At 38.5% G+C, this 26873-nt stretch overlaps 1 protein-coding gene across 1 annotated transcript; it reads right to left on the reverse strand.

The window, feature by feature from the left end:
• Window positions 1–214: 214 nt before the first annotated feature.
• LOC109373186 (cilia- and flagella-associated protein 69-like) lies at window positions 215–24984 on the reverse strand (the record flags this gene model as incomplete). The annotated part of the gene is made up of 9 exons (XM_019626881.1): window positions 24664–24984; window positions 15201–15260; window positions 13635–13703; window positions 11346–11455; window positions 8634–8710; window positions 5896–5994; window positions 2289–2438; window positions 2007–2184; window positions 215–338 (listed from the first exon to the last, which is right to left on the reverse strand). Coding segments are annotated over exons 1-9 (981 nt in total), but the record flags the coding sequence as incomplete, so codon positions are not given.
• Between the last annotated feature and the right edge of the window lie 1889 nt (window positions 24985–26873).

Here is a 26873-nt window from a genome sequence, read left to right on the forward strand (position 1 = left end):
ATGTGGGTAACTTATAAAATATGAGGAGGACCTCAAGTTTCCAAAGGCAATGGAAACAAGAACTGGCAGAGACTGAGGAGGCCCGTGACCATCATGACATTACAACATAACTGGACATTACAACAAAGTACATATTACAACACAGTCTAGTGCTCCCGCCCCCCCACTCCCACTACTTCCACAACTAAAATTAATACAATTTACTCATACTTACAATCATTGGTGCTTCAGGATTTTGAGCTATAATTGTAGTGATCACTAATATATCATTTCTAAGCTGACGATCGTAATGACTAAAACCTCTCATAAACAGATTTTTAAATACTTCCTTCAAAGCCCTAGAAAGTAAAATCATATTTTTAGAACCACATTTTTATGGGACTACTTAGGTGTCTGTCAACGAAATTTCCCTTTGTATATTACAGTATTCATTTCAAAGTATTTCTACTCTTTTCTGTATTTCCAAATCTGCCTCTAACTCACTGTAGTGAGAACATCCAGGTAAGTAAGAAGCCATCAATCCAATCCATGCATGGTGGTCAAAATGCTCTAGAATAAAGACTCAATCACATCATTTTCCTTTTCAAAACTGCTTAAAGGGTTTTTTTTTTTTCTTACGATAAAGTCCTACCTTCTTACCGTAGGTCTTACCAGGCCTTTCTTGATACCTACGGTCCCTGCTAACATTGCTACTTCCTGTCTTACTATTCTACCCTGTACTCTCTGCTCTCACCATATTGAAATTCTTTTAATTTTTTTGATTTTGCTAAAGTCTATTTTCATTTCTGTTCCCGTCTAAGGATGCTGTCCACATGCAAAACTCTTCTGTGTTGCCAGTTACTATTTATCATTCAGGTGTCAGATTAGGTAGGGTTCATTAGGACGCTTTTATTAACTCTCCAAGTCTGGGTCAGGTTCCCTGCACAATGTCGCTTTGCTTCCTGGGACCAGCCTTCCTGCCCTTCTTGGGATAACAGTATCCGTATTTTTATTCAGGCTTCACTCTTTCCCTACTTTTGGTCTTGTGAACTGCCTTCGCTTCCTTTTCATCAGTCAGAGCAGTCCTTCTCTCTGCCATTAGTAATTCTCTCTGGAATGGGCATATGACCCACACCAGAGTGCCCACAGCCAACAGGGACTCGATTCGAAGAATTTTCTTTGCATTTTCAGAATAGCAAGTGTTCTCTTCTGCTTGATTTGGGGTTGTGATGTTGTGAACCTAGACTTCCTACGTCTCACCATGTGGACCTTGTGAAGAAAAATAACACAGTGGAAGTCAGAAAGAAGAGATGAAGAGGGCCCGAGCCCTGATAGTTGCTGAGTCTTGAATACATGAAACCAGTTTTATTCTTGACTTTGTAGTTACATTAGCCCATAAATTTCCTATTTGGCTTAAATCAGTCGGGTTGGGTGTTCAGTCACTTGCAAACAAAAAATGTGCTGATTCTCCTTCTTTTGGAAAACATGCAGCGCCTTGTGATATTCTCTTTTGTAACATTTAGTACGCTCACTTTTAGTTGCCTATTTACTTGTCCATCTCTCCTAACATAATGCAAATTTCACGAAAGCAGAGATCATGTCTGTATTGTTTTCAATTGTCTTTCGATGGCCTAGTACTGAACTTGGTGCATAGCAAGTGATAATTGCTTGATGAATAAATGAATAAGTAACTAAAGGCTTGCTCATATTATTTCTAAGGCTTGTTGCAGTATCTAGATGACAATAAATATTCAAAAAACAGATTTACTGAATGAACAAATGTAATAGTTCTTTTAAATGTCTAATTTTACTTTACACATATTCAAAGACATACTTTAGTTTTGTCAAGAAGCTACTTTAAAAGCCTTCTACATAGGAAAAAATGGCTCGTTATTGTGCAGATGCATTTATACCAGGGCTCAAAAAAATGTCCTGAAACAGAGCCCATTAATGAATCTAAAGCCTAACTAAACATGAATTCAAACAAAAATGTAGGAAACCATTCCTATCTAACCACATATACTTACAGCAAACATTCCAAGCTACTAAGCTGTTGTATGATTTCTTCTTTGGAAGATTTTTCCAGCAAGTTCCAAAGTATTTCTGACGAACGAAACAGAAGCTGTCCAGAGGGATCTGGATCATTGAGGTGAGCACAGAGCCCGCTGGCTGCATGTGCTTCCATCATTAAAGTACAGTTAACCTCTGCAAATACATTTAAACATTATTTATGTTGCACAGTCTTGACACTGCTAGACGGAAGCAAAAATAATTGAGAATAAAGTATTCAAATGTAATAATATAGTCACCAGAAGTGGAGAGATGTTGCAGAGCTTTAAGTACCCAAAGTTTCTCAACAAGTTGATTTTCAAGCAAGGCCAGTGATTGGACCATTGCTTTTGCCAGTCCTGCGCCTTCAGCCATCTGAATCTTAAATGATGAACTGGCTTGCTGGTAACCTACAGCAATTAGTTGATAAATAAGTATAGTTATTTCACATAGTAGTCATCTACATTCAGACAAAGGAATGAGTAATTTATTATTAAACAACAGCAACAACAAAACTTTTTACAAGCGTATGGCATTTAAAATGGTTTGTTTAGCACAAGGATCGGCAAACATTTTGTATAAAATGCCAGGTAGTATGTATTTTAGGTCTGGCAAGTTATAAGGTTTCTGTCTCAAATACTCAACTCTGCGACCATAGCATGAAAGCAGGCATAAACAATATAAAAATAAATGGGCATGGCTGTGTTCCAATACAACTTTATTGACAGTGGGCTGACTTTGGCCAGAGGTGTGTAGTTTGCTGATCCCTGGTGTAGCATTTGAAATAAGACCACAAATTTGGGGACACACCTTAAATTCTAAAAAAGAACAATATTTCTTATTTGTCAGTAGATGTGCCTTTCCATAAAGGAAAATGGCACGATTATAAATACTGAATGTTTTCACTACTCAAGTCTACCCATTACTTCAGTGCTTCTGAGGGACAACAATTATTAATATGTGATGTTGGCAATGAAGTGAGAGGTAAAAATGTAATGCTGTTCTGATACATGCTGGTGAGTATAATGACATTTTAGGGACGTTTGATTCTTGGTGACATGTCTTATAAGAATTTCCTTCTGCCTTAGCTTTTATGAGAAATACTACCTCTCCTTTTGATACAGTTGAAAGGTGCCTGCCCAATGACATTTAACAAGACAAATTAAATGAACATCAGAGGGTCCTTGCTCACTTAAGATGCAGCCATTTTCTTTTAGTGATCTCACTTATCCGACTTCCTGACTTCTGAGACTAACTAGATTGTTTAACATTGCCACGGTTCTGGGATGTCTGTCAGTTTGTCTTATCTTTCTGAATTTGAACTCTGGCCCGGGACAAGGCCCTGTTCCTTCCTGGGATGGGTTCTCTATGGTGGGCTCTAGCTACTCCTGATAGGCATTTAAAAAGTATAAAGGGGAAAACAAAAGCTGCCTGCAATTTCACCACCCAGATGTAACAATATGAACATTTTGCTGTATTTCTTGTTGATATTTTTTTTTATTTTTTTTAATTGGGGGATTGGGGGAAGGGGAACAGTGCTGGGGAATTGGGGGAAGGGGAACAGACAAGTTGCTGTCCTTTTGTACTTCAGTCTAGTTGTGGAGGACGTTGCTTCACTGGCCCAAGTTGGCACCATCATTGCGCTCTTCCTGGAGGAGGCAGATCAGTCGCTGGCTTCTGGACGGCCGCTCACTGCGGCTGCTGGCTGCTCACACTGGCTGCTGGCTACTCACGGTAGCCCATGGCAACCCACTGCAGCAGGGACTGCAGCCTACGCCGTCGCCGGCGACTCAGGGCAGCCCAGCTCCAGGTTGAGCTGTTTTTCAGCATCTTAGTTGTAGAGGGCAGTGTCACTGGCCCTCATATGTGGGATCCGAACCAGGGCCCTCTGGCGTCCCAAGCCAGCTCTTAACCAACGCACCACTCGGCTGGCCCTCTTGTTGATATTTTAATGTATGTGTAGAACTTTAACAATATACTATATATATGCAGAATTTTATATTTCTCTGCAGCCACTAAACATTTTATTGTAAGTTTTTCCCCATTCTGTAAAACACTTCCCTAAATCATGATTTTTTATTTGCATAACAGTCTATCATAGAAATGGCCCAAAATGTATACTTAAATTTACTGTACCTTTTTCTGTTGAGTTTACATTTCTATAGAAGGGCAGAGTAATAAGAAGGCTCACGGACTTGATTCCTATCTCCAGGGCTATGTCTCAGTTGCTCCACTGAGGACTTGTCGGCTGAGGTGCCAGATGCCCATCACTTGAAACCAACTGTGTGACAGTTAGTGAGAGCCTGATCAAATTAAGGTCAGGCTCACTTGTCTGCCCCTTCACCCCTTTGTTGTATCTCATACATCATTTGTGTCTCTGTCTTAAAGAAGGGTGCCTGTATCTTACCAAGGTTAGCCCCAAGCTTGCACTCTTAATTCCATCTTCTCATGCTTTCTTTGGGAATTTCACCCTCCCATTTCCACTTACTAGCTTCTTGTTCCTCTGCCTACATACGTCATTTTTCCCAACCTAAAAACAAATTAAAAACAACAAAATCTAAATATCTCTCTTTGATCTTGCTACCAGTTGAACTGTTCTCTATCTTCCTTCTTTATCTTCACCATCTGATCTTAAAATATAAGTCTGTACTCACTGCCTCTATTCCCTCATCCCACTGCCTCCACTCCCACAATCCTCTCATTCTTCAATCCTGCATCTGCCCTCACCACTTTATGGCAATAATCTGCCAAAGGTTAACCACAACTTTCCGGATACCACAGATTCTTCAATTACAGAGGCCTCTGCAGTATTTGCCACTGAGACCACAACTTGCTTCATCAAACATGTCATTCATGACACACAAGACATGGCAATCTTAAGGTTTTCTTCCTCCTCTTAGAATCTCCTGTCACTGCCAATTTCTTTGGATAATTTTTTCCCAAACCACAATATGGGCAGTCTCCATATCACTCTTGGTCCCTTGCTTTTCCAGTAAACTCAACCATTCTGATGGCTTCAATTTTCAGCTCTGTTTGGATGAATTCCAAACGTGTATCACTGGCCTCTGCTTTTAGTATCTAACGTCTCCTGTCTACCAAACACTTTCACCTGTCTATCTCATCGATAGTTTAAGTTTGACATTTAATAATCTTACTCATTTTTTTACTTCAGATGTCTTCCTATTTTTCCCTAGTCATGAATAATCTTTCATTTCTACCAGGGTTTTATTTCCATCTATGTTAAGGAATGTATAACTTAAAAATATTACTGATATTGTCTCTCCCTTCCTAGATTATAAATTACAGAAACTATGAAGGTAGGAAGTATGTCCTAAATGACATCATATCCTTCACAGCACAAGTGCCCTCTGCCTTGATTATCAGTGTAATTTCAGTGTGATTCATTTTTATCATTATATATTAAGATCCCTTAGCTGTAACATGCAGAGCTATTTTCCCAAACATGATAGAGAATTGTCAATATTAGGAATGTAACATTTAATTGGGTGGGACAGATATTATAAATAATTATAAAATGTTAGAAAATAATAAATAATATTATCAACGCTATGAAATAACATTAACTAATGGTAATAATTATAATTAAACTTGGGTATGACTTTAAAATTAAATCACAAATGTTTAGCATCAGAATTAAAAAATCATACAAATCTAAAATTAAAAAAATATATAAAATTTTTTGTTTAAAATGACCAGAGTTTGAGACTACAAAAAAAAACCAACAACAACCACCTGATTTTGTTACGTTGATCCCACTCTGTCTTTCTAAGTTAAAAAACAAATAAGACAGAATATTCTGTATTATAAAGACTTAAGTTATTACTGAAAGACCATTAAAAACTTCACCTGTAATATGCTTTTTTGGTGGTTCTGCATGATAAAAGTCAACAATACACTTACAAATTTGTATCCTCAATTCAGAACTTGGTACTTTCATTAAGTCACCTGCCAGAAAGATAAATGAATACTATTTAATAACACTGTCAGAAATTCATTTGCAAATATAAGCATAAAGTGTTAGAAAAGAATGGTGATTAAAAGCGTAAATGCTAGAACCAGACTGTCTAAGGTTAAATCCTGGCTCTGTTACTTACTATCTGTATACATTTGTGTCTTAGTTGCTTTTTCTATATAACGAGTATAACATTTAAGATTATTGTGAGGATTAAATGAGTTAATATGAGAAAAGAACAGAGAACAGTGTCTCTGTTACTAAATAAGTTACTATTATTATTTTGGCAAGATGTGGGTTAGCAGCATTTTCCTCCCTAACCAGAAAATGTGATTTGCTGCCTGTAATAATGCATCCTTTGCTTGGAGAAGATCCAAGCGAGGTCTGCTCTTCGACTTGCTGACGAACTGGGAGACACTGAGTTTCTGGGCAGTCTTTGTCCTACAGGTAATATTTTTATGTTCAAGTTGTCTGGGTGGGGGTGGAGGCTACAGAGGGTTCCTTTTCAGTCATATCTCAGTGACTTCTGAACTGGTTTCAGGTGACATTTCAAACTGGACTGCTTTTGCTCTGGTGAAGTCCTACAAATGGGATCCTCAAAGGAATCTGAAAATGATCTGTGAAATTTTAGAATTAATCCATTCCCTCTGGATGATTGAGGACAACTGGACTCAGTAGTGTTAGCTTTAGGGCTGAATCAGATCTGGTTGGATTCTCAGAGGGAAAAAGGGATGAAACACGTGTTCCCTGAAGACTTGAGTTTTGCATTAGGGCTTACATAACGTTCATCTCTGGGGTGATCAGTGAACATGGACGCAAGTGGACCGAAGGAGAGAGCACAGGGAAGCCTCATCCTTGTTTTAGGAGAAGCTATATGCAAAAGACACCACTACAAAAAAGGGCAGTTTCAAGATTATTTTCTCAATTTTATTTATTTTTTGGGCCCTTCCTTTGAAGTTGAAAAATTGCGTTTTGAAAAAATTTAGGCAACAGAAACAACTAAACTTTTCCAACAAAACTAACCGAACATTCAAGGTTATGGGAAATTCTAAGGTTTCTCATCTGCTTCTCCACCCTTTTCGTTCTTCGTTTCCTGTTTTATAATATCATTGCAGAGTGTCTCTTCACTCATACATTACCGGAATCCTGCTCTTGAGTCAGAAATATCTATCATTTAGAAAAATAAGTAATTTATTAGTGCCTAGTAAAACTGGAAGTTATTAGTAAAGAATAAACAGCCTTTGTTCAATGCTTTACACTACCTATAATTATTTTAGTTTAAACCCATGTTTCCAGTAATGAATAAATTAGGGACAGAACAGCAGTACTTGCACTCAGTAATCAGTGAAGGGAGTTCATTTTAAGCTGAGTTCATACTGGCCTGAAATGAGAGAGTAACACATTCTGTAGGCAGGCAGTAATTCAGCAAAGAGCAGACTGACACAAAGAAATGGGCTGTGTATTTCTCATACAAATGTCTGCCAACACTCTCGGAGGCAACATTTTAAAATAACAGGAGCAACAGCGGCATTTAAAAAATGTTACCAACCAAACCTACACTTTGGATCTGTTAATACTGCCATGTCTCCTTTTTGGTTGGCTTCTCTTTGTAAATTCCCACTGATGACAGAGATGTGCAGAACTAAGTTTCCCATTGGGTTTTCGCCTGCCTGCTTCTTAAGGTCATCTTATCTAACTCCCCATATTTATTCTAATTTCCTCGACACCTTTACCTACTCTAGGCCACAAATTTTCCCCGAAGTATCTACAGTTGAGGACTATGAAACTTGTTTAGTTGTAAAGGGGTTAGTGTCTATGTTAAAAATTAAAAACGTTTTTTACTTATTCCAGGTGTGTCTCTAAAATCTTTCAGTATGGTATATAATGCTGGGAACATAACTAACTATTCAGTAAATACTTATTTTTTATTTGTTGAGCCAATTGTGTATCTTTCGTTTCTCTTATATGAACAAAGACCTAAATTAATAAGTATAAATTTAATGTAGGATTTGTTTTGGGAACACGCTGTCATGTCTCAAGGATAGATTCAAGGCACTAGTGTTTGGTCTCATTTTCTAGGAAATTATAATTTTCTTTCTCTAGAAAATCAAGCAATAACTGAAATACAAACACCTGCTGTTTTATATTTTTTCATATTTTTGAATACAAAACACAGGCACCTTCTTTCTGTATATTATGCTGAAGTTCTTAATGTTCTGTCATTTTATGATTTTATTTAAAACTTTAGATTATTTATTGAACAATTTGGCTCTCAATGATTCTAGCAATTATTAGAGTTCAAAGTTGAAAACATTTTGTGATTACTGAGAGGGACAAATACTTCTAAATAACACAAACTGAATAACATCAAGACAAATAAATGTTCAGAAGTATCTGCCAGTCCTTATACTTAAGAAACACAGAATCTTGTTGGTATCATGAAACACCTGAGTGGAAAACAATACAAAATTATCACCAAGCACACTATGATTAATTCCCAACCAGAAAAGAAGAAAAGGGCCTAGATTTGGAGGAGTACTCCTAGTGAAACTTAGTGAAAGAGATATTTCTTTTTTGTCGGTAGCACCTGTCATATGTTACACCCCTATATTTTAAGGAAATCTTAACTTACCCAGAAGTGCGATTGAGTTAGCAGTATCTTCAGCATATGTTATTTCATCCGATACTTTTTTTTTCAAAAATGGCAAGCTTCAATAAGAATGAAGAATGTACGAGTTATGTTTAATGAAGTCCTTAATCAAAGCATCATTTGCAAAGTAGGGGAAAATTTCCTTTCTAGCAAATAAAATGAGAATAATATCCTAATCTTTAGCCCTAGGAATTGATAACTATATAAAAAAAATTTGTGTCTCTAATTGACCAAAAATAAAATAAAATAAGCTAATAAAAATGAAGATAAACAGACATGAAAAACAAGGGTTAAGAAAGCAATCGTGCAACACCACATAAATAAAAAAACTTAAAAATTAATTCTCTTTCTCTCGAAGGAAAAATAATAAGGGATGATAGCTCAGTTTCTATCCAAATTAGTATGACATTAGATAACCTGATACAAATCACAGATCTAGGCTTACCATAACTTAAAAGTTGATCAAGGGATTTTTCTGAAGTTTTTGAAACTCTAGTTAATAGATCAATGGTCTATTTGTTTTTAAAGGTCAGTGACCTTTCCTTATTAACTGGGTCAGTTACTATCCACAAAATAAGATATTCTTTTTGAGACACTAAGGAATCCAAGTTAACAAACATTAATTATATTATAATTGCATTTCACAGCCACTATAACCAAAGTTATTTGAAAATACTTTATTTATAAGTCATAAAAGACAAGGCACTTGAACCTAGGTCATTAATTAGTCTAAATGTCAAAGGAGAGATAAAAGTTACCTCTTAAATACAAAATATAAACTATTTTGGTATTTCTTGAGCTCAAAATTTGAACCTCCTATGCTACTTATTTAAAAGTATAATATATCCTATTATAGGACTTTTCATTAATGTTTTTCAAGAAAAATTAATCAAGTGGCTGCAAAATGGCACTTAGAACTATCTCACTTGTGGATGGATATATGCTATGAAAAGGACAATTTTATAAATGCCATAGAGGTTCGTTTCTAGTGTTTGTTAGAATTTATCATTTGAAACAAATAACTTATTACTAATTATCCAGCTCATTGTTAAACCTCTAATGTGAAGAATTCTAAAACTAGTTCTACTTGTCCTCAAACTTTTTCATTTTCTACCAAAGGAAACAACCTAAAAGATAAAACATCAGAAGAGTTTTCTACCAAAAAAGGTTGCGGGGAAAAAAAAAAGCATTGCATTTCTGATACAGTGAGAAAAGCATACTACTCAGAGGCCAAAATAGAAAGGCTTTTTTTATTTTCTAATTTTCAATGTTTTTATCTCTCAAAAAATTCTTGAAAAGGGAATCAAGTGAGGGTGAGGTATGGAAAAATGCAAGATCGAAAGCAGAAATTAAGAAAGTAGAAATAAAATGAAATATGAATAATTATGAAATACAAGGCAAAGTGGAGTAATTCAAAAGGTTTGTCATATTATGCAATGAAACATTTTGTCACAGTTTCATAGAGAACCAGTTCTTGGAGCTCTGTAGGAGTACTGATGTTGAAAGTAATGCTTATGAGCCTGGTGTTCTAGGACTTGCACAGTCTCAAATTTTGAAAATGTTTTTTACACACATAATCTCATGCCAGTTATAATAACAACAATTTCCAATTTGTACATTAAATTTCCTTGAAAGCACCCTAGCAATAGTTTCTTTATTTTTCAAGGTCTCTATTAAAAAGTAAGGCATGGTAAAGGCATTCAATAAATTATTTTTTGAATCGAAAAAATCAAATGTAAGGGCTGGCTGAGTGGCTCAGTTGGTTAAGAGCTCGCTCAAGAGTTTGAGCTCTGAGCAACAGCGGTTCGAGTCCCGGCCCGAGCTGAGCTGCCGCTGAGCTGCCAACAGGTAGCAGGATGGCTCAGCTTAAAAAAAAAAAAAATCAAATGTAAGTAGTTACAAAATTTTAAATATTACTGCTGCTAAATCTAAAAATTAGAGTTACAACCTACTATTATATAGTCTTTCCAATATTATTTGCATATTAAGAGAAATACCCTATTTAAAAAGCTAAATTGGTAGAAAGGTTTAGAAGGTTAAATTGTCAGAAAGGTTTATTCCTACTTTAAGAAATTTGTTCTACTATATTATTTTGAAAACTAAAAATAGATATTAATATATACCTTGATTAGTCACTATGTGGCAGCAAGGAAACAAAAGATATTCCTAGTTCCCCAAAATGGAGAAACAATAGTACAGAGGGTGGGACATATTCATTTTTAAATTCTAACCTCTAATTAACATTAAAAATATATATATAAAAAATAACTTGACATTTTATTCTTATTTCAAATTTGGAAAATCAAATAAAACAGGACATAGACCCTAATATATCTTTAAGTTAAATTTTTTAAAGATAGAGAAAAAAAACTAGCCTGAAACTATTACGTATTATCCACACATTTTCTCAAGGATTCTCTAAAAATATTTCTTGGTTTCATCTCACCTTTGTAGTTCACTTGAGAGCAACTTATTATGAGGAAATATTTTAATATACATACAGTTTAATCTCTTGTGCCTAGCAATCCTAGACTACAAAACTGATGACCTTTGAAATACTAACTGCTAGAATCAAGTGATCAAGTGGTTTCCGGAGTGCTGTATCATTTTGCTACACCATAATGCATAATACAAAATAAAACATAAAATATACTGCATGCTAATGTAAAATAAAGTTAAAGAAAAACAACTTACCTACATAATTTTAGGATATTATATGCAGATTCCATAAAATGGGGCTGGTGTTGAATTTTTCTTGCACACAGATTCAGAATTTTAAATATCTGTGCTAAATCCCGTAGGGGCTGTAATATTTTTAGTTAAGAAATAAAACTAATATTAATATTTTTATTAACATATTCTTTATAGCACGAAAGTCTATAGAATTTCTCTTTTGTTAAACGTGGTCGACACTATTTTAATTATACTAATTTTGAAGTCTAAAGAGGGAAACTTAAAACCAAATTTTTTTTAAGGAATATTATTTAATTTTTGTCTCAGTAAGCTATTTAAAAATTTTTTTCCTCCTCTTATTACACCTTTAGAATTTGACTACCAACTACTATGCCACAGATTCAGTTGGTCAATAACTTACTATTGTCAATGAGTAATAACACATTGAACAAAATTAATTTAATGGCTCAATTATATCCTTCATCCTCACCCACCCATATGAAACATTAACTGCTCCGGAATAAGCAACCCAAATCTACCTTACTTTTCTGCGTCACTTTATTAACATTACTCTGATTCATTTTCTTATTTTTAAGGCTTAAATTGGTTGAGATTTTATTTCATTTAAAACTAGTATGAAAGCAAAATGTACCATCTCTAGATTTTCTAGTAAAAGCACCTTTTAATTTCACCTATTCAAAAAACCCAATTGGGACATAACCAAATTTCATAATTTTGTTTTACAACTAAGGGAACATGGTAGTTGTGAGAGCTGGGTATATTAGAAATATAAACCTCTGTTAACTTCCTAGATAAGTGACCAAGCTACTTCCTTAATTTATCTTTGCTTTAAGTTTTATAACCTCTAAAGACAGCCTACTAAAGGCACTCAGAAATAGAGCCATTTGCCACCTTCTCTGTAGCCTGAAGAAGAGGAAAAATGATAGTTAGGAAAAGAAATCACTTGCAAGAAAGTAGACTTTCTTGGCTACCAGTAAATAGTGCGTGAAATCCACAAGCCCTCAGGTAACTGGCCCAACAAATCCATATAAGACTAGGCTAAACTACGATAAGAGAAACATTAGGTAAAGTTATAAGCACATTTCCCTGAGTGGGAGGCTTTAGGCGTTTTGACATGCTGGAACAAGCTAATATTAGAGACTGATGCCTTCTTTAGATAAGGCCGCACAACTGCCAGAAATCATTTAGATCACAACTGCTGCAGGGGTGGTCCATGGACGACTGCCACTTCTGAAATTGTGTGCTACCAGTGTGTGGCAAGGTGACCACAGAAAGTGAGCTTCCTGTGACAATTTTATTGCATTTCACAATAGCACATACGAGTATATATGCAAGGACTAAAACAATAACAGGCACCCAATAACAAACTGATTCTTAAGTACAGAGAGTTTTGAGACACACTAGTTTCCACATATTCTGATCGGGGTGATATAGGCAGCGGGCGTAGTACCTTCTATTTATATAATGTTTTGCAGGTTATCAAGCACTTGCATGTACATTATCTCATCTAGTTTTCTTAACAACTGCATGAGGTGCTGTTATCCCTATTTTACAAGGGCGGAGAAGTTAAGAAACTTATCAACAGTGCAAACAGTCAAGTAAGTTGACAGAAACAAAACTTTGACGTGGCCCTCCCAACTACATGCACTGTCTCTCTGAGCCTATAGAAACTGACGTTATCTGCACAGAGTTAACAGCATTACAGTTTTCTTCAATTTTCTATTTTCTAAAAAACAAAAAATGTAATTTTATAAAAAACCCAAAATGTTAGACATTTATTGTGGTAAACAGAATAATGGCCCGCCCAAAGATGTCCACATCCTATGTCTAGAACTTGAGAATGTTACCTTACATGGCAAAGGGACATTACAGTGGTTAAGTTAAAAATCTTGAGATGGGAAAGCTATCCTCGATTATCCAGTTAGAACCAATGTAATCATAGGGTCCTTATAAGGGAAAGAGAGGCAGGAGAAGTGATGACAGGTGCAGAGGTGAGAGTAATGCTACTTCACGAAATGGGCCATGAGCCAAAAGCATACAGGCCGCGTCTAGAAGCTGGGAGAGGCAAGGAACTGGATTCTCCCTCGAGGTTGCTAACACCTTGACTTTGGTAACTCAGCGAGATTTATTTTGAACTTCTGATCTCCAGAACAAAAACATTATGTTGTTTTAAGGCACTAAGTTTGTGGTAACTTGTTACAGCAGCAATAGGGAACGAATACATTTTCTAATAAAAATCTCCCATTTCAGGATAAATGTAACAAACATACATATGTATGTAAAGGATACAAGTCCATTCTGATAATATTGCATCAGTTTCTTGACAGATTTATTAAGTTGTTTTTCTTCTAAACCACCCTAAAACAAATGATCTATTTTAGTTCTTTTGTGCTAATAAAACTGTCGAGAGTAAAAAACATTTAATATAAAAAGTAGACACATCAAAATTATTAAGAAATTCTTAAATTATTATGTTATAATGTAAGCACTATAAAATGTTTCCTGAAACAGTGAAGGTAAGAATAAACTACCATTTAAATTTGATTAGGAAATTGAGAATTAAAACTAGGTTAATATAAGAGCAGTAATTGTTTCCAGAAATAATATTAAGAATACCCGAAGTATGTTGAGCATTTCTATGCCATGAACCATTTAGGCACTATACACAGCTATCAAGCTTCAAATCAGTCCTATTAGGAAGGTACTATTATTATTCCTCTTTTCCAGAGTAGGAAACTCAGACTGAAACACTAATCTGTCCAAAACCGCACAGATAATAAGTGGTGGTATCAGGAGTCTGACTCCAGAAATTGTATTCTAACCTTTAAAATATGCCCACAGTACTGGCATAAGCCAAACATATTCAGCCAATTAAAACAAAATTAACTCTACAGTAATGTGCTTTCATGACTGAATCCCTTCTGTCTTTTTAATCTTAAATTGCTTATAAGAAGCGGTGGCATTTTCTATACTTTCTTCTCCCACCCCCCTTTTTTTTTTTGCTCATCCTCACTTAACAACTAGTAGGAGCTACATGTAGTTGGGTTTTCTTTTTTAAAAAATGCAGATATATTCACAATGAAAAATAACTTTCACAACAAACATAGCCTGCAAAACGTAAATTACTATTTTTATCGGTTTTTCTTCTTTCTATGTAAAAATGTAGAGACTAAAAGATGTTCCGTTCTGATGAGCTCTACCACGGTCAGCCCATTTACCACTTACTAAAAGTACGCCATCTTTGTCCTGCAGTGATTTCATAGTGTGTGCTGGCTTGTAGGCATTCAGTCAATTTGGGTAACGTCAGGAGTATATGGTGTGTGAGCAGGTATGCATATGCATTTGTTAATCTTTTCCCAATGCCTGAGATCTCCATTTTGAGCCTCGTATCTAAAGTAATTTTATTTCCATTACATTCTATGTAAGATTTCTGTCAAAATAAATTACCTATGAATATGTATGTGTGTGTATATATATATGGTGATTCCATATCAGAAAAATTTAAGTAGTATATCATGATGCATCTTTTCTACTTTGTTCCACACATCCTACTTGGTAACAATCAAATACAGAGGCTAGATGAGTCTTTTTCTACTCTTATGATTCCTTCTTTTTTACTTCCACCATTATTTTGTCCATCCCATGAAATCTAATCTGTTCTCCTCCAGCCTCCCTATCAGGTTAAATACATTCATACTAAATTTAAATAGTCCTTGAATATAAGATATACACTATTTGGAAGATTTTCAATAAGACGTGAGAAATGAGACTTATACTTGGGGAAATACATGTTACCTTTCAGGAAAATCATGGTTTATAAGTGATATAGCAGAGAAATTTTCTCTCAAAGCTTACTTTATCAGTCTCTTCAAGGAGTTTGATGACGCGACTTAGGTCCATGGGCTTTAAAGCACCCTAAAAAACATACAACTCTTAATAGTCTATATTATGAGAATCAAGAAATCACATCAAACATACTATATTTATATTATATTATCCCTTGGTAACTTATAAGATATATTATAACAAAAAGACAGGAGAGAATGAAAAGCAGATGAGACATTATAGGAATAAATAAATTTCAGAGTTAAAAAAAAACTTCTTGAATTCTAATCTTAAAATCTTAATGTCTTTAAATTAAATTCTTATAATCCAATGTCTTTAAATTTCATTAGTCCTAAAAGGTCTAAGAGAGTATCTGGAATAACAGCACTTCCATGGTTTGGAAAATAAAATGATCTCATTCATACATATTCTACATCTCATGCACACACATTACACTGAATTTGTCTATGCAGATACACATAAGACTCGCTTCTACACTACAGGTAGGAAATCGCCCTCCTGAACTAGGCATCCCCTCTTTCAGTTGGTACCAGCACAGTCATCCACATTAGGACACAACTGCCAAGCTCTACAGATTTTACATCTTCAGTATTTCTTGAGCCCATTCCTTCTTACTGATTTATTCAGTTCTCATCTCTCACTCAATTGAGAAGATTTCCTGCTGTTCCCCCTGGCTTGACTCTTGGACCTTTCAACATGTCTTCTACCCTAAGGTCAGAGTAATAAAACGCAAATCTGAATAGAACCCCTCTGAATCATTCAATGGCTCTCTACCAATCCTTCTCACCCCCTCCTCTGTTTTCATTTCTGTTGTTACAACTCTATTCCTCTCCTTGGTTAACCCCACAGGTTGGCCCTTCAAGACAAAGCTCAGGAATCACCTCCCCAGGGGATGAAAAAGGACAGAACAAATGTCCCCTCTCTGTGCTCCCATAGTACCCTACGTGTCTACCCATCGCCATTCCCATCACGTTGTTCTAAAATGGTTCACGTGTTTATGCCCCACCACACCCTGGCCCAAAGTTCATTTGAGGGCAAAGGTTTTTGTTTTTTGGCACCTGCAGCACCAAACACTGGGCCTGGGATTTATATAAAGTTACTTGTTGGTAAGTGGTGAAGGAAACAGATGGTGCTATTGTCCAAAGCTTAAGTATTTATGATGATGCAGAAATCTTCAAATTCTAAATGCAGTTCTGGTTATATTTATCTTGGGGATTAATGTTTTGTTGCATGACATTTTCTTTTTAATTCAATTGTTGTATCAAAATTGCGTATTCCTATTATATGAGTTAATCTATCCCAATCTCGTTTATTTTCTTCCTTCCTCCCGTTGGGCCTGCTTTCGTGCTTACTTCTACTTTAAAATAACTGAAAAGATGATGCAATGATGCTACAAAAGGGGGGAAAAATCCTATTTATTCCTATCATCTAAGTACATCTATTTATATTTATATTTTTACATATTATTTTCTGTTTTTATTTACATGAATAAATATTTTATATAATTTTACTTCATGTTAACACCATTGTATTTTCTGACTTTTAAATGTATGATTCATACATTTCCATATTTCCACAGTCATTATTCCATTGACTCTTAAATCTAGAATTTCTTTCCATTTCACAATTAGAAACTCTTATTCTGACCTTAAAAAATGTCTTTCAAAAACAATTTTCAGTTAAGCATTCTAACTTTAACTCTGCAGAATAAGTATTGGAATGAGTTTATTTATTCAAAATGATTTTTTACTTTAAAAATTAACAACCAAAAAGGATTTAGTAAACACTGAACTATACCTGGTATTATGGTTACCATTGAAATCTATATTTTACTGTTAAATTGTTTATATTATTAAATTTACTGTTACCAAAAAAATTGTAAACAGAATTGGTATTTAACAGTGCTATCAGCCACTACCTCAGTTGTTCTTTCTTTTTTCTTCCTGTGTTCTCAGAGAAATATATATCATGAGTTTTTATGCAATATTGGCTTTGAGGGTTGGAAAGGATATGAAAAGTCAATACAGGATTTTCTTTTCTTTTTTTTTTTTTTTAGCTGAGCCATCCTGCTACCTGTTGGCAGCTCAGCAGCTGCTCAGCTCGGGCTGGACTCAAACCACTGTTGCTCAGAGCTCAAACTCTTGAGCGAGCTCTTAACCAACTGAGCCACTCGGCCGGCCCTAGGATTTTCTTTTTAATACTTGAATGTATTATTAGATTATTCTGCCCCATTGAACAGTATCACTCTCATAAGAAATAGAGAGTAGTAAAGATTAAAGCATAGATTCCTCTTAGATTTGTCTTGTATTTATCACTTCATGTTACTCTGTGTTTTATTTGCTTGGACTATATTATATTTTAAAGATTCCTCCCTCCCTTAGCCTTACCTCCTTTCACAAATATTTATAAGCAGCTTCTGTGTTTTAGACACTGTGCTAGGTGTGGGAAAAACATTGCCATGAACTCGAGTAGCTGTCAGTCTGGCATGGGGTGCAGATAATACAGATGACATGTTACCAAGTGCTCTGTGACTGCTAAGAGGTATGTGGTGGAAGTACACAGAATGGCGTGGGGAGGAAGAGAGGGAGCCTGGGACAGCTTCCAGAAGAAGTGAGCTGCAGGCAGAGGTGAGAGGAGTAGGGTTTGTGAGATGAACTGAAAGTTCGAGAGATGGAGGCAGAGGAAGTGGCATGTGTGAAGGCCTGAAGGCAGCAGCAAATGGCATTTGGCAGATCCTGTGTCACCTGGCATGTTGGGAGAGGAGAGTGTAGGGGATTGTGGCTACAGATGCTGCTGATGAGGTTAAGCAGAGGTCAGATCATGAATAATAATGATAATAACAATGATGGTGACAGCTAAAACTTAATAGACAATGTCTATTTTCAGGTGTAGTTGTAAGCTGTTTATACATATTACTAATTAAATTCTATGACGTAGAAACCATGATTAACTCCTCCATTTTACAGAAGGCCTTGGATGCTATGCCAAGGATCTTCAGAAGTTACTAGATGGTTTGAGCGCCTGGACATAGAAGCGGACAATGGCCAGACTATACATGGCACTAGAACTCTGGTCTACAACCTGCAGCAACCAACCTGGGGAGCCAACCCACACCTTCTACAGCGGTTGGTTCAGAAAAGTCAGAATTAGGTCAATGACTGCCCAACTCCCTAATTTTTCCCCCCATGTGCCACTCAGGACCCAGAAAAAGGCAAATATGCTTCCCAAATGAATCCCACAGGATGCCCTGTACAAGCCAGCTCACCTCCGGCTTCCCCATGGCAACCACCTCGGACCAGAGCAACCAGAAGCCTTCCTTTTTTTCCACTGTGAAGCTTCCCTGACTGCCCTGGGGCCCTGCCAAATGCCAGTAATGCTGGCTGTACTTTCTATAGCAAGCTCTGAATAAATAGCCTGTTTGTTCTCATTAGGGGGGTCGGTTTATTTCCTCAAGTTTTAACCAGAGGAATGTAACAATAACAAGATAATTTGTCTCCTGAGTAGAGGCTGAACTGGAAAGGTCTAGACTGGCAGTAGGAGAGCAGTCTGTAACTTCAGGCCTTGACTAAGGTACTGGTAACTGGGATAGACAACAGCGAGTGGAATGACAGACATCCAGGAGGTAAAGTCAGCAGAGCCTAACAAGTGATTTGATTTGGTGGGAAAGGGAAGAAAAAGGGGAGGGTGACTCCTGGGCTTGAGGAATTAGGTAGGGAATGCTGGAGGAAGAGGCTTGTGTTGAGGCTGGAGATGAGTTAAATTTGGGGTAGAGAGTTCTAAATCACAGTACAAATAACTGGAAAAGTTTGGGTAATGAGATCACACAAGCAGAGTGTAAGAGCAAAAGAAAACACACACATGTGAATATCAAAATAACTGCTGTTATCATAAGATGTTTATAGAGAAATTGCAAAAATATTTAACAAAACCTTTTAAAGTTCAAAAGTTTAATAAACTGCTGTGAAGCACATTAGGCCTCCAAGTTCAAGTTATAGGATGAACTTATTTTCCCACTTTACCATGGGACCTTTCAAAGGGGAGAAATCTTACTCGTTTGATACTTTGTTATAGGGAAAGGAACTAACATTTACTGTGGTCCTTTTATGTGCCTGGCACTTTATATCTTAACTAATCCTCAAATCTTCCGTATAAAGGTAGCATTGTTATATCTGTTGCTGTGACTGGGACCCTGAGACCTAACTTGTTAAAGTCACATAGCTAGTAAATGGGCCAGCAGGTGTGTTTGATGCATGAATGCTGGTTCTTTGCACTTTAGTTCTCTGCCTGACTCAATTGTCCACAGAGGTTATTTCTAACAATTTCTCCAAAACAGGGGTAGGCAATTTTAAAGACACAGCCCACCGCAATATTACAGACAGTGGCGGAATATGAATCAACTAGCGGATTGTGGAGGCTCTCAGAGGGAGAGCAAATTTGGGCAAGGAAGCTCAGCCATGATACCTACGCAACTGAGATAATCCCAATTATATGTTTTTTCTACAAATATTTATCGAGAGCTTATACTGTGTTAGACATTGTTCTAAGTGCTAAAGATATGATATTGAATAAAACACATAAAATCTGCTTTCATAAAGAATTGATATGCTTTGAGGGAGACAAAATCAATAAGTTATACAGCATACAACAAGATGGTGCCGATCTGGAGACAGGGAGAAGTGCCAGGGTGCACCAGCAGTGGTCAGCAGAGGACTCACAGCGCACGTAACGTTTCAGCAGTCTTGAAGCAGGTAAAGGGGCAAAGTCACGAATATCAAAGGGAAACGTTCAGGCAATGGGCCCAGCAAGTGCGAGGCCCTTCGGCAGGTGCACACCGGGCATGGGCGAGGAGAGGCTGGCGGCCAGTGTGGCTGGAACACAGAGGGCTTTGTAAGCTACTTTAAGGACTTGTATTTCCACTCTGAGCTCAGAGTCCAGGGGAGAAGGACATGTAAGTATTAAGATATAGTACACACTTTAAGGAATCCAGATTCTAGTGAGAGAGACAAAACTTCGATAAATGAAACAGTGACCAACATAAAACAAGCGATAATTAGATGAAAAACTGTGTGACTCAGAGCTAGGACTATACCCATTTATCAGCAGCAGGTCTGTGAGGGTGAAAATAAATGGGAAGTGTGTCCTATTGGGGGAGTACTTTATGTTGCAGAGGCAGGATCTGGGGGGAGGGGTAAGATGTAAATTCAGAAAAGAGGGAAAGGGATTCATTCGATAAATATTAAATATCACCTTATGTGTACCAAGTGTTGTGCTGGATGTTGCCAGTGGGAATATTGGGGGAAATGGGGGACACTGCATTAAAAAACACTAGACGAGGTTTCTGTCCTCATGACGCTGGCTCTAAGCACAGCATACATAAACAGATAAAGTACAGATTATGCCCTGGAAAGCCTTGAAAACAGAGCAGAGAAGTGGAGCTGAGGGATTTTAGGGATGGCAGAGACCTTGAATATCATTTGGTACAGGGGTCCTGAGGCTGACAATCACTGGAGTGAACCTTTGAAGAGTCCCAGGCTCCATACTGGGGGTTATGCCTGAGTAGATCTGTAGCATGTACAGTACAGTGTTTTTAACAAGCTGAGATGACTATGATGGACACTCAGGTTTGGGGAACACTCATCTAGTACAGGCTGGTTTTATGCTAACAAGGAGAAACCTCTGAGGTGCCCTAAACTAATCACAGCAGGTCAGAGGGTGGAAGGAAGAGAGAGACAAAAGGTTAATCAGTTAACAGGGCAAAACCATCAAAAGGCTGCTTACATTCCTGGATGGGTGTTGGAACTCTGAAATAACTTCCAGGTGGCTATTTCCATGATTATCTAAAGAGAATAGCAAGGTGCGACTAACCACCAGGGGCCTCCCTTCTCACTTGCTTTGCTTATCCACGAACTTTCTGGACTGCTGCCCTCACCCAATCCAAAGGAACAAACACTTCTCCCTTAGGGACTGTGCACCTATCCCAGAACTGGCCCCGCGTCACCTTCTCCCACCCCCTTTATCAACGCCAATTCTGTCAAAACAACTAACATCTTTCCTCCCCCCTACTTGATGCATAAAAAAACCCCATCAACTCCGGCATCATGGATCCGTTGCCTTCACCTGCTGCTGCTGGTGGTTTAGACGTCCTGCCCCAGGACCTGGTCCTTTTCTGGCTAGCATATGGTTCAATAAGCCCTTTCTTTTCGAAAATCTTTTGGCCCTGAAAGTTTTTTGTTTGTTTGTTTGATAATAGAAAAGGGAACAGGTCTAGAGAGGTTAAGTGATTTGGCCGGTGTAATTATACATATTAGGCGAGGTAAGCAATAAGGAGATTCTGTAGAATCCTGAAAGGAAGAAGGGTGAGGCTCAGGGACAAAGGGGGATGACGTGGTGTTTATGGAAAACAGACTGGGCAAAGGAAAAGGAGCAAACCGAAGGCCTGATGAGGAGGAGGAACGATTAATCCAGGACTGACTGAGTTGCTGTAGTGACGAGAAAGGAGAGCAAACAGCTCTTTTAAAGCCCAACTTGGTGCCCCTTATTATTATTTTTTTTTACCACATCATCTGACCTGGTGAGGGGAGGGTTGGAATTGTGTTTTATTGTTAATGTTTACTTTGTTTTATAATCTGAGTCCTTATTAAACTACCTCCTACAGCTTTCCTGAGTTAGTTGTTGTGAAACTCTGTAACCCTTCACACCATCCTGCAGCCATCATACACTAAGCATTGCTGCTCTGAGTGGGAAATGGGGTCCTCTAACCAGTCACAGTGGCATTGCCTGGAATCCTGTTAGAAAAGCAGAGTCCAGGGCCCCACCACAGACCTACAGAATCAGAAACATTTTAATAAAATCCTCAGGTGTTCCAAATGCACATTAAAATTTGAGAAGCACTGCTCAAAAGGGTTTCAGATTCTTTCGAATGAGGAACAACATTAAAATAAACAGGAGATAGATAAAGGGTAAACAGTTTGTGATTTCCAGCCTATGATGGACCTGGCTTAAAGAATTGAGGAAGAATCCACATTCTCACTTTTAGTGACTAGGATATACTGTCTCTCAAGTTGCAAATGTGGAGTGGTTTGAAAGGACTGAAAACATTTCGAGTCCCACCAGTCTTACCTCTACTGGCTTGAGGCAGAAGAGGTCTAAAAAGTTACCGTTCTAATGATGGCAAAGAGGACTAGACCCCACCCACTCTGAGTAAAGAAACCAAGTAACTCTCAAGTAACTTCTCAAAGCCTCAGGGTCCTCATTTGTAAAAAAACAAACAAACAAACCTTAGAAAGGCTGTGATCACTTCTCCCAGCTACAAAGTTTTTCTTTGATTGTATTTCTTTTGGTAGGTACTGCCTTTTTCTTTAATACTTTATAAAATATCAATACTTCTGAAGTAGATAAACAAACAAAAAAACCTTTCACAGCGGAAAGCTTTTCTAAAAGAAAGGATTTATTGAGGTGTAAGCTAGCCAAAAAAAAAAAAAAAAAAGGACCAGGTCCTGGGGCAATGCAGTCTAAACCACCAGCAGCAGGGCTAGGTCAAAAAGACAAATCTGTCCCATCCTGGAGTTGGGGAGAGCTTTTATACCTTATGTTTTGGGGAAGAAAGGTGTAAGTTGTTTTGAAAGAATTTACATTGGCTACAGATAAGGGGAGCAGGCAAAGGGTGAAGCAGGCGCAGTTCTATATGAGGTGCACAATCTCTAAGCAATATTTACTACATTTGACTGGCAACAACAGTCTTGAAAGTTCATGATTCATGCATATGCAGGAAGCAATGGGTCTAGTGGTCAGCTAATAAGACACCTGTAGGTGTATTCACAGCTCCAACACAGCAATATATTCAGGAATGTGAGCAGTCTTTTGTTAAAAGGCCCACAGCTATGAACTGGTTAACTACTCTTGCTTTTTTCTCTCACTCCCTAGGCCTGATGTAATTTAATGCAGGACATCTCAGGATTTTTTCTCGTCATTATTATTAACAAGGTAGGAACTTTAATTAATACAAATTGATTTCTTCCTGGATGAGAATCCTAGGTCATGGATGGAGAGTTAGTAATGAAAGAAACGGAAGCATGAAAGGAAAAAGGTACACTTGTTTGCTTTACTTGATATGTTATGGACTATTTTGACCATGGCCTTTTAAAGTATTTCCTCTCTCTCTCTCTCTCTCTCTCTCTCTCTCTCTCTGTCTAACCCTTGCTTGTTTGCCTCATATCCCCTTGCCACCCCACCCCTTTTTTTACAGCAAGTAAAGGAAATATGAATGAGAGCCATAAGTTACAAAATTCACCTACTTCCCAGTTTTGCTCGGTGTCTGGGAGAACAGCGGTCGTGTTGCAACCTTTGCAGCCAGCCCTGCGAGTTGGAGAGCTACTACTGTTCCTCAAAGTTCTTCTCCCAGCCCGGGCTGGAATATTTCCACATAACTGTTTAGGAAAATTACCCCTGCTCCTCCTCATGCAAAAGTGTACTGTTGCTCCACAAGTAATGTAAATGTCTGACCATCTTCACAGAGCTCAACCGTCTTCCCACAGGAGAAGAGGTCCCCAGCCAACTCACTAGCCACTCCCAAGGAACTCGCCAAGGTTCCAGGATGTGGACCCAGGAGACAGGGCTCCTGACGCAGCCTGAGACTTGCAAAGTCTCAACAGGAATTCCCACAGCGGCCCCACGCCATTAGTGTGAGGAGGAGGGACAGGATTCCTCCATAGAATTCACGTTTTAGGGCTTGATCATGGCTCTCTAGCGAGGAGCAATGGACCTCTCGCACGAAACAAACGACTTGGAGTTTCCAACTAAACAACCCCACCACAAATGGAAATCCAAGGGAGATGTTTCAACAGACCGACTTGAAAGAATTAATTTTGTATTCATCGCAAAAGTAAACTCAAAACCAAATACGAGCACAAAAATAAATCAATTCTATTCGCTGCCAGTTCTCTCTGACCCTCTCCACAATCAGCTTCCAATTTCATATGAAAACAACTCTTCATGTCTAATTTTAACAGCATTTTCCTCCCCTCCCGATACAGGTGTTAATAGCAGCAAATTTCAACACCGGAGAAATTTCTGCCTCTATCAAGAACATCACTTGATAAAAGGAATCCACCTACAAAAGCACAGTTCAAATAAAGTGGTCAAATTCCTGCTTTCGCTAAGAACTGCTCCTTCCCCAAGCCCCTCGTAGGCACACTTTTGGAAGATGAGTTGCAAAGCTTCGCCTGCACAGCTCAGTGGGGACACTCTGGGAGGGCCTCGCGGCTCAAGTCGCCACACAGGTTGGTTGACGACAGCTAACCCTGCTTGCAGGAGGCGCAGTTCTCGGAAGGATCAGCTCTGGGCTGCTCGGAACCGCGGGCTCCGCGTGTTTCCACCTGGGTCATTTCGGCCCCTGCTGCCTCGGCCTCGCCCCCGCCCCCAGATCTCAACCTGCCCCCTCCACACCCTCCAAAGCGCATCCACCTGCCCGTACCTGGGCGTCCTCGTCCTCCGTCACCACCCTGACCACCGGGATTTGTCGAGGGCTGCTGGACTTGGTCCTGCCGCCAGGTTCCTGGGCCTGGACGGTCGCCCCCTGTGTCGACATGGCTGCGGGGGCGAAGTGAGGGGTGGGGGTCCTAGGTGCTGCCCTGAGCCCGCAGCTGCGGGACACACAGAGGTCCTGCCACGGAGAAGGGAAGGCCACCTGAGAGCCGCGAGAGTCAAGAGAGGCCCCGGAGGTCCGGCCGTGGCCTCGGCCACCCCGACCCCACTCTCATCGCGCCGCCGCAGGCCACCCGCGGAAATCGGCGGCCGCCAGCCGGCCAGTTGTTAACACAAGCCAGTGCGTTGCTAGGGGCGGGGCCAGAAGGGCGGAAGCGCCTGCCCCTCCGAAGCCCGGGGATGCAAAGCACCCCACATGCTAATCTGCACCTCCAGCGCGGAGGTGGCTGGTCGGCTTGCACCGCAGAGGGAGGTGGCAGAAGACCTCAGCGACCTGAGCACGTAGCAGTGGAGTGTTACCTGTGTCTGTTCTGCTAGTTTGCGCTGGGTCTTCTTAAAACCGACCTGAGTGGGTGGAGGGATGCGGTTTGTTTGTGGGATGTTTGAGTGACGGATGACGGATGCATAGTGTTGGAAGCGGAGCAGTTTATCACATCCCAGAGAAGTGACTGCTATCATCTGCATTTCTCAGTCTACTACCTCTTCTGTACTTGAGTGGACGGTTAAGTAACCAAACAAGGCATTCTACACAATGTTAGAAAGCTTTTGAATCAACTCATTGAATCTAATGCAAGTTAAGCCCTGGAAGCCCCCCAGCGCCCCGCCCCCTTTTCTCATCTGTGAAATAGGATTGCTGTGGGAGGATCCAATAAGATGATAGTTTTGAAAAGTGGTGCTTGGCACATAATAAGCAATCTTGTCAATGGTCAAGGTTATCATTAGCTGTGAAAACTTGTTTAAGAATCCTTTAAACCTGTTCATCTTTTTTTTTAACCTCCAGAAATTTTCCAAGATTTAACTGTGAGTTCTTATATCTTCTATAAAACTTATAGACTAAAAAATTACACATAACAAACTCCATGAAAATAAATTTCACTTCACTATTCCTCCTTTGTAGAATAGCAAGTTGATCAGTGATTTCTAAGGTTCTGTAACCAGTTCAAACACCGAATGACATCAACTTTGGTCCTTCAAATTAAAAGAAATGGAAAAACTAGGTGTGGCTTGGCAGCACTTAATGTAAATCAAAGTCAAAGAAACTAAGCTTCTTCGAAAGAGTACTGAGCGTTTCCAGTCCTTATTTCCCCACTTCAATTCATTCTTCCATTGTCCTCATTCTCAATCCTCTGAAACTGCACTGAGGGCAATCTGTAGATTCTTTCCTGTCCTCATCTCGCTGTACTTGTCTGTAGTATTTTACACTGTTGACCGTTCTACCCTTCTTGAAACTCCCTCACCTGGGCTGCAGCATTCTCTTTATTTCTGGTATTTCTAGAGCTTCTCTCAGGTCTCACACCTACAGTTGGGTTCAGTGGGTGTAAGGTTACAATCACCCAGGGAGAGTGCAAAAGGGTGTGTCAAGTATATTATTAACCTGACCTTAATCGCTGTTGCACATTCTGAGTACACCTCATCAAAAGGAGACTGAAACCATTTGGATAAAGACAATGGAATCCTGTGAGAATGGCGCCTGAAACCAAGATGGTGGTGGAGAGCTGACAACTAGATGATTTGCTCATCTTTTGCGTGCTCATAATGGCATCTCAAGATGAGGAAAGCAGAATGGGAGGGACTGCAAAGGAAAATTTTTGACTTAAAATAGCTTGCCTAGGAGATATCAACTGATTATTGTGTTTCAGCACAACAGGTTGAAACGGATAAGTTTCCATAAACCTAAGTGACTCTAGAAAGACAGACTCTCCTCACTTCACTTAACTGAAGACACTTTCCTGATGAATGAACAACAGGATTTTTATTTTATTTTAACCAGTGTGTACAGACCTATACATTCACTCTCTCCTATATCCAGAGTACCAATTTCCAATACTTAATTAGCATAACTCCGTAAACTTACTCTTTCTAGCACTTAAAAACCCATGACTTTTTTCCTGTTTAAAATAAGCAGGATTTAAGTTTAAACATTATTCATTGATCCTTCTTAATATAGATTTCTGAAGGCTCTAAGTTAAGAGCACAGGA

The sequence above is a fragment of the Hipposideros armiger genome, unplaced genomic scaffold (genome assembly GCF_001890085.2).
Source record: "Hipposideros armiger isolate ML-2016 unplaced genomic scaffold, ASM189008v1 scaffold_693, whole genome shotgun sequence".
NCBI lineage: Eukaryota > Metazoa > Chordata > Mammalia > Chiroptera > Hipposideridae > Hipposideros > Hipposideros armiger.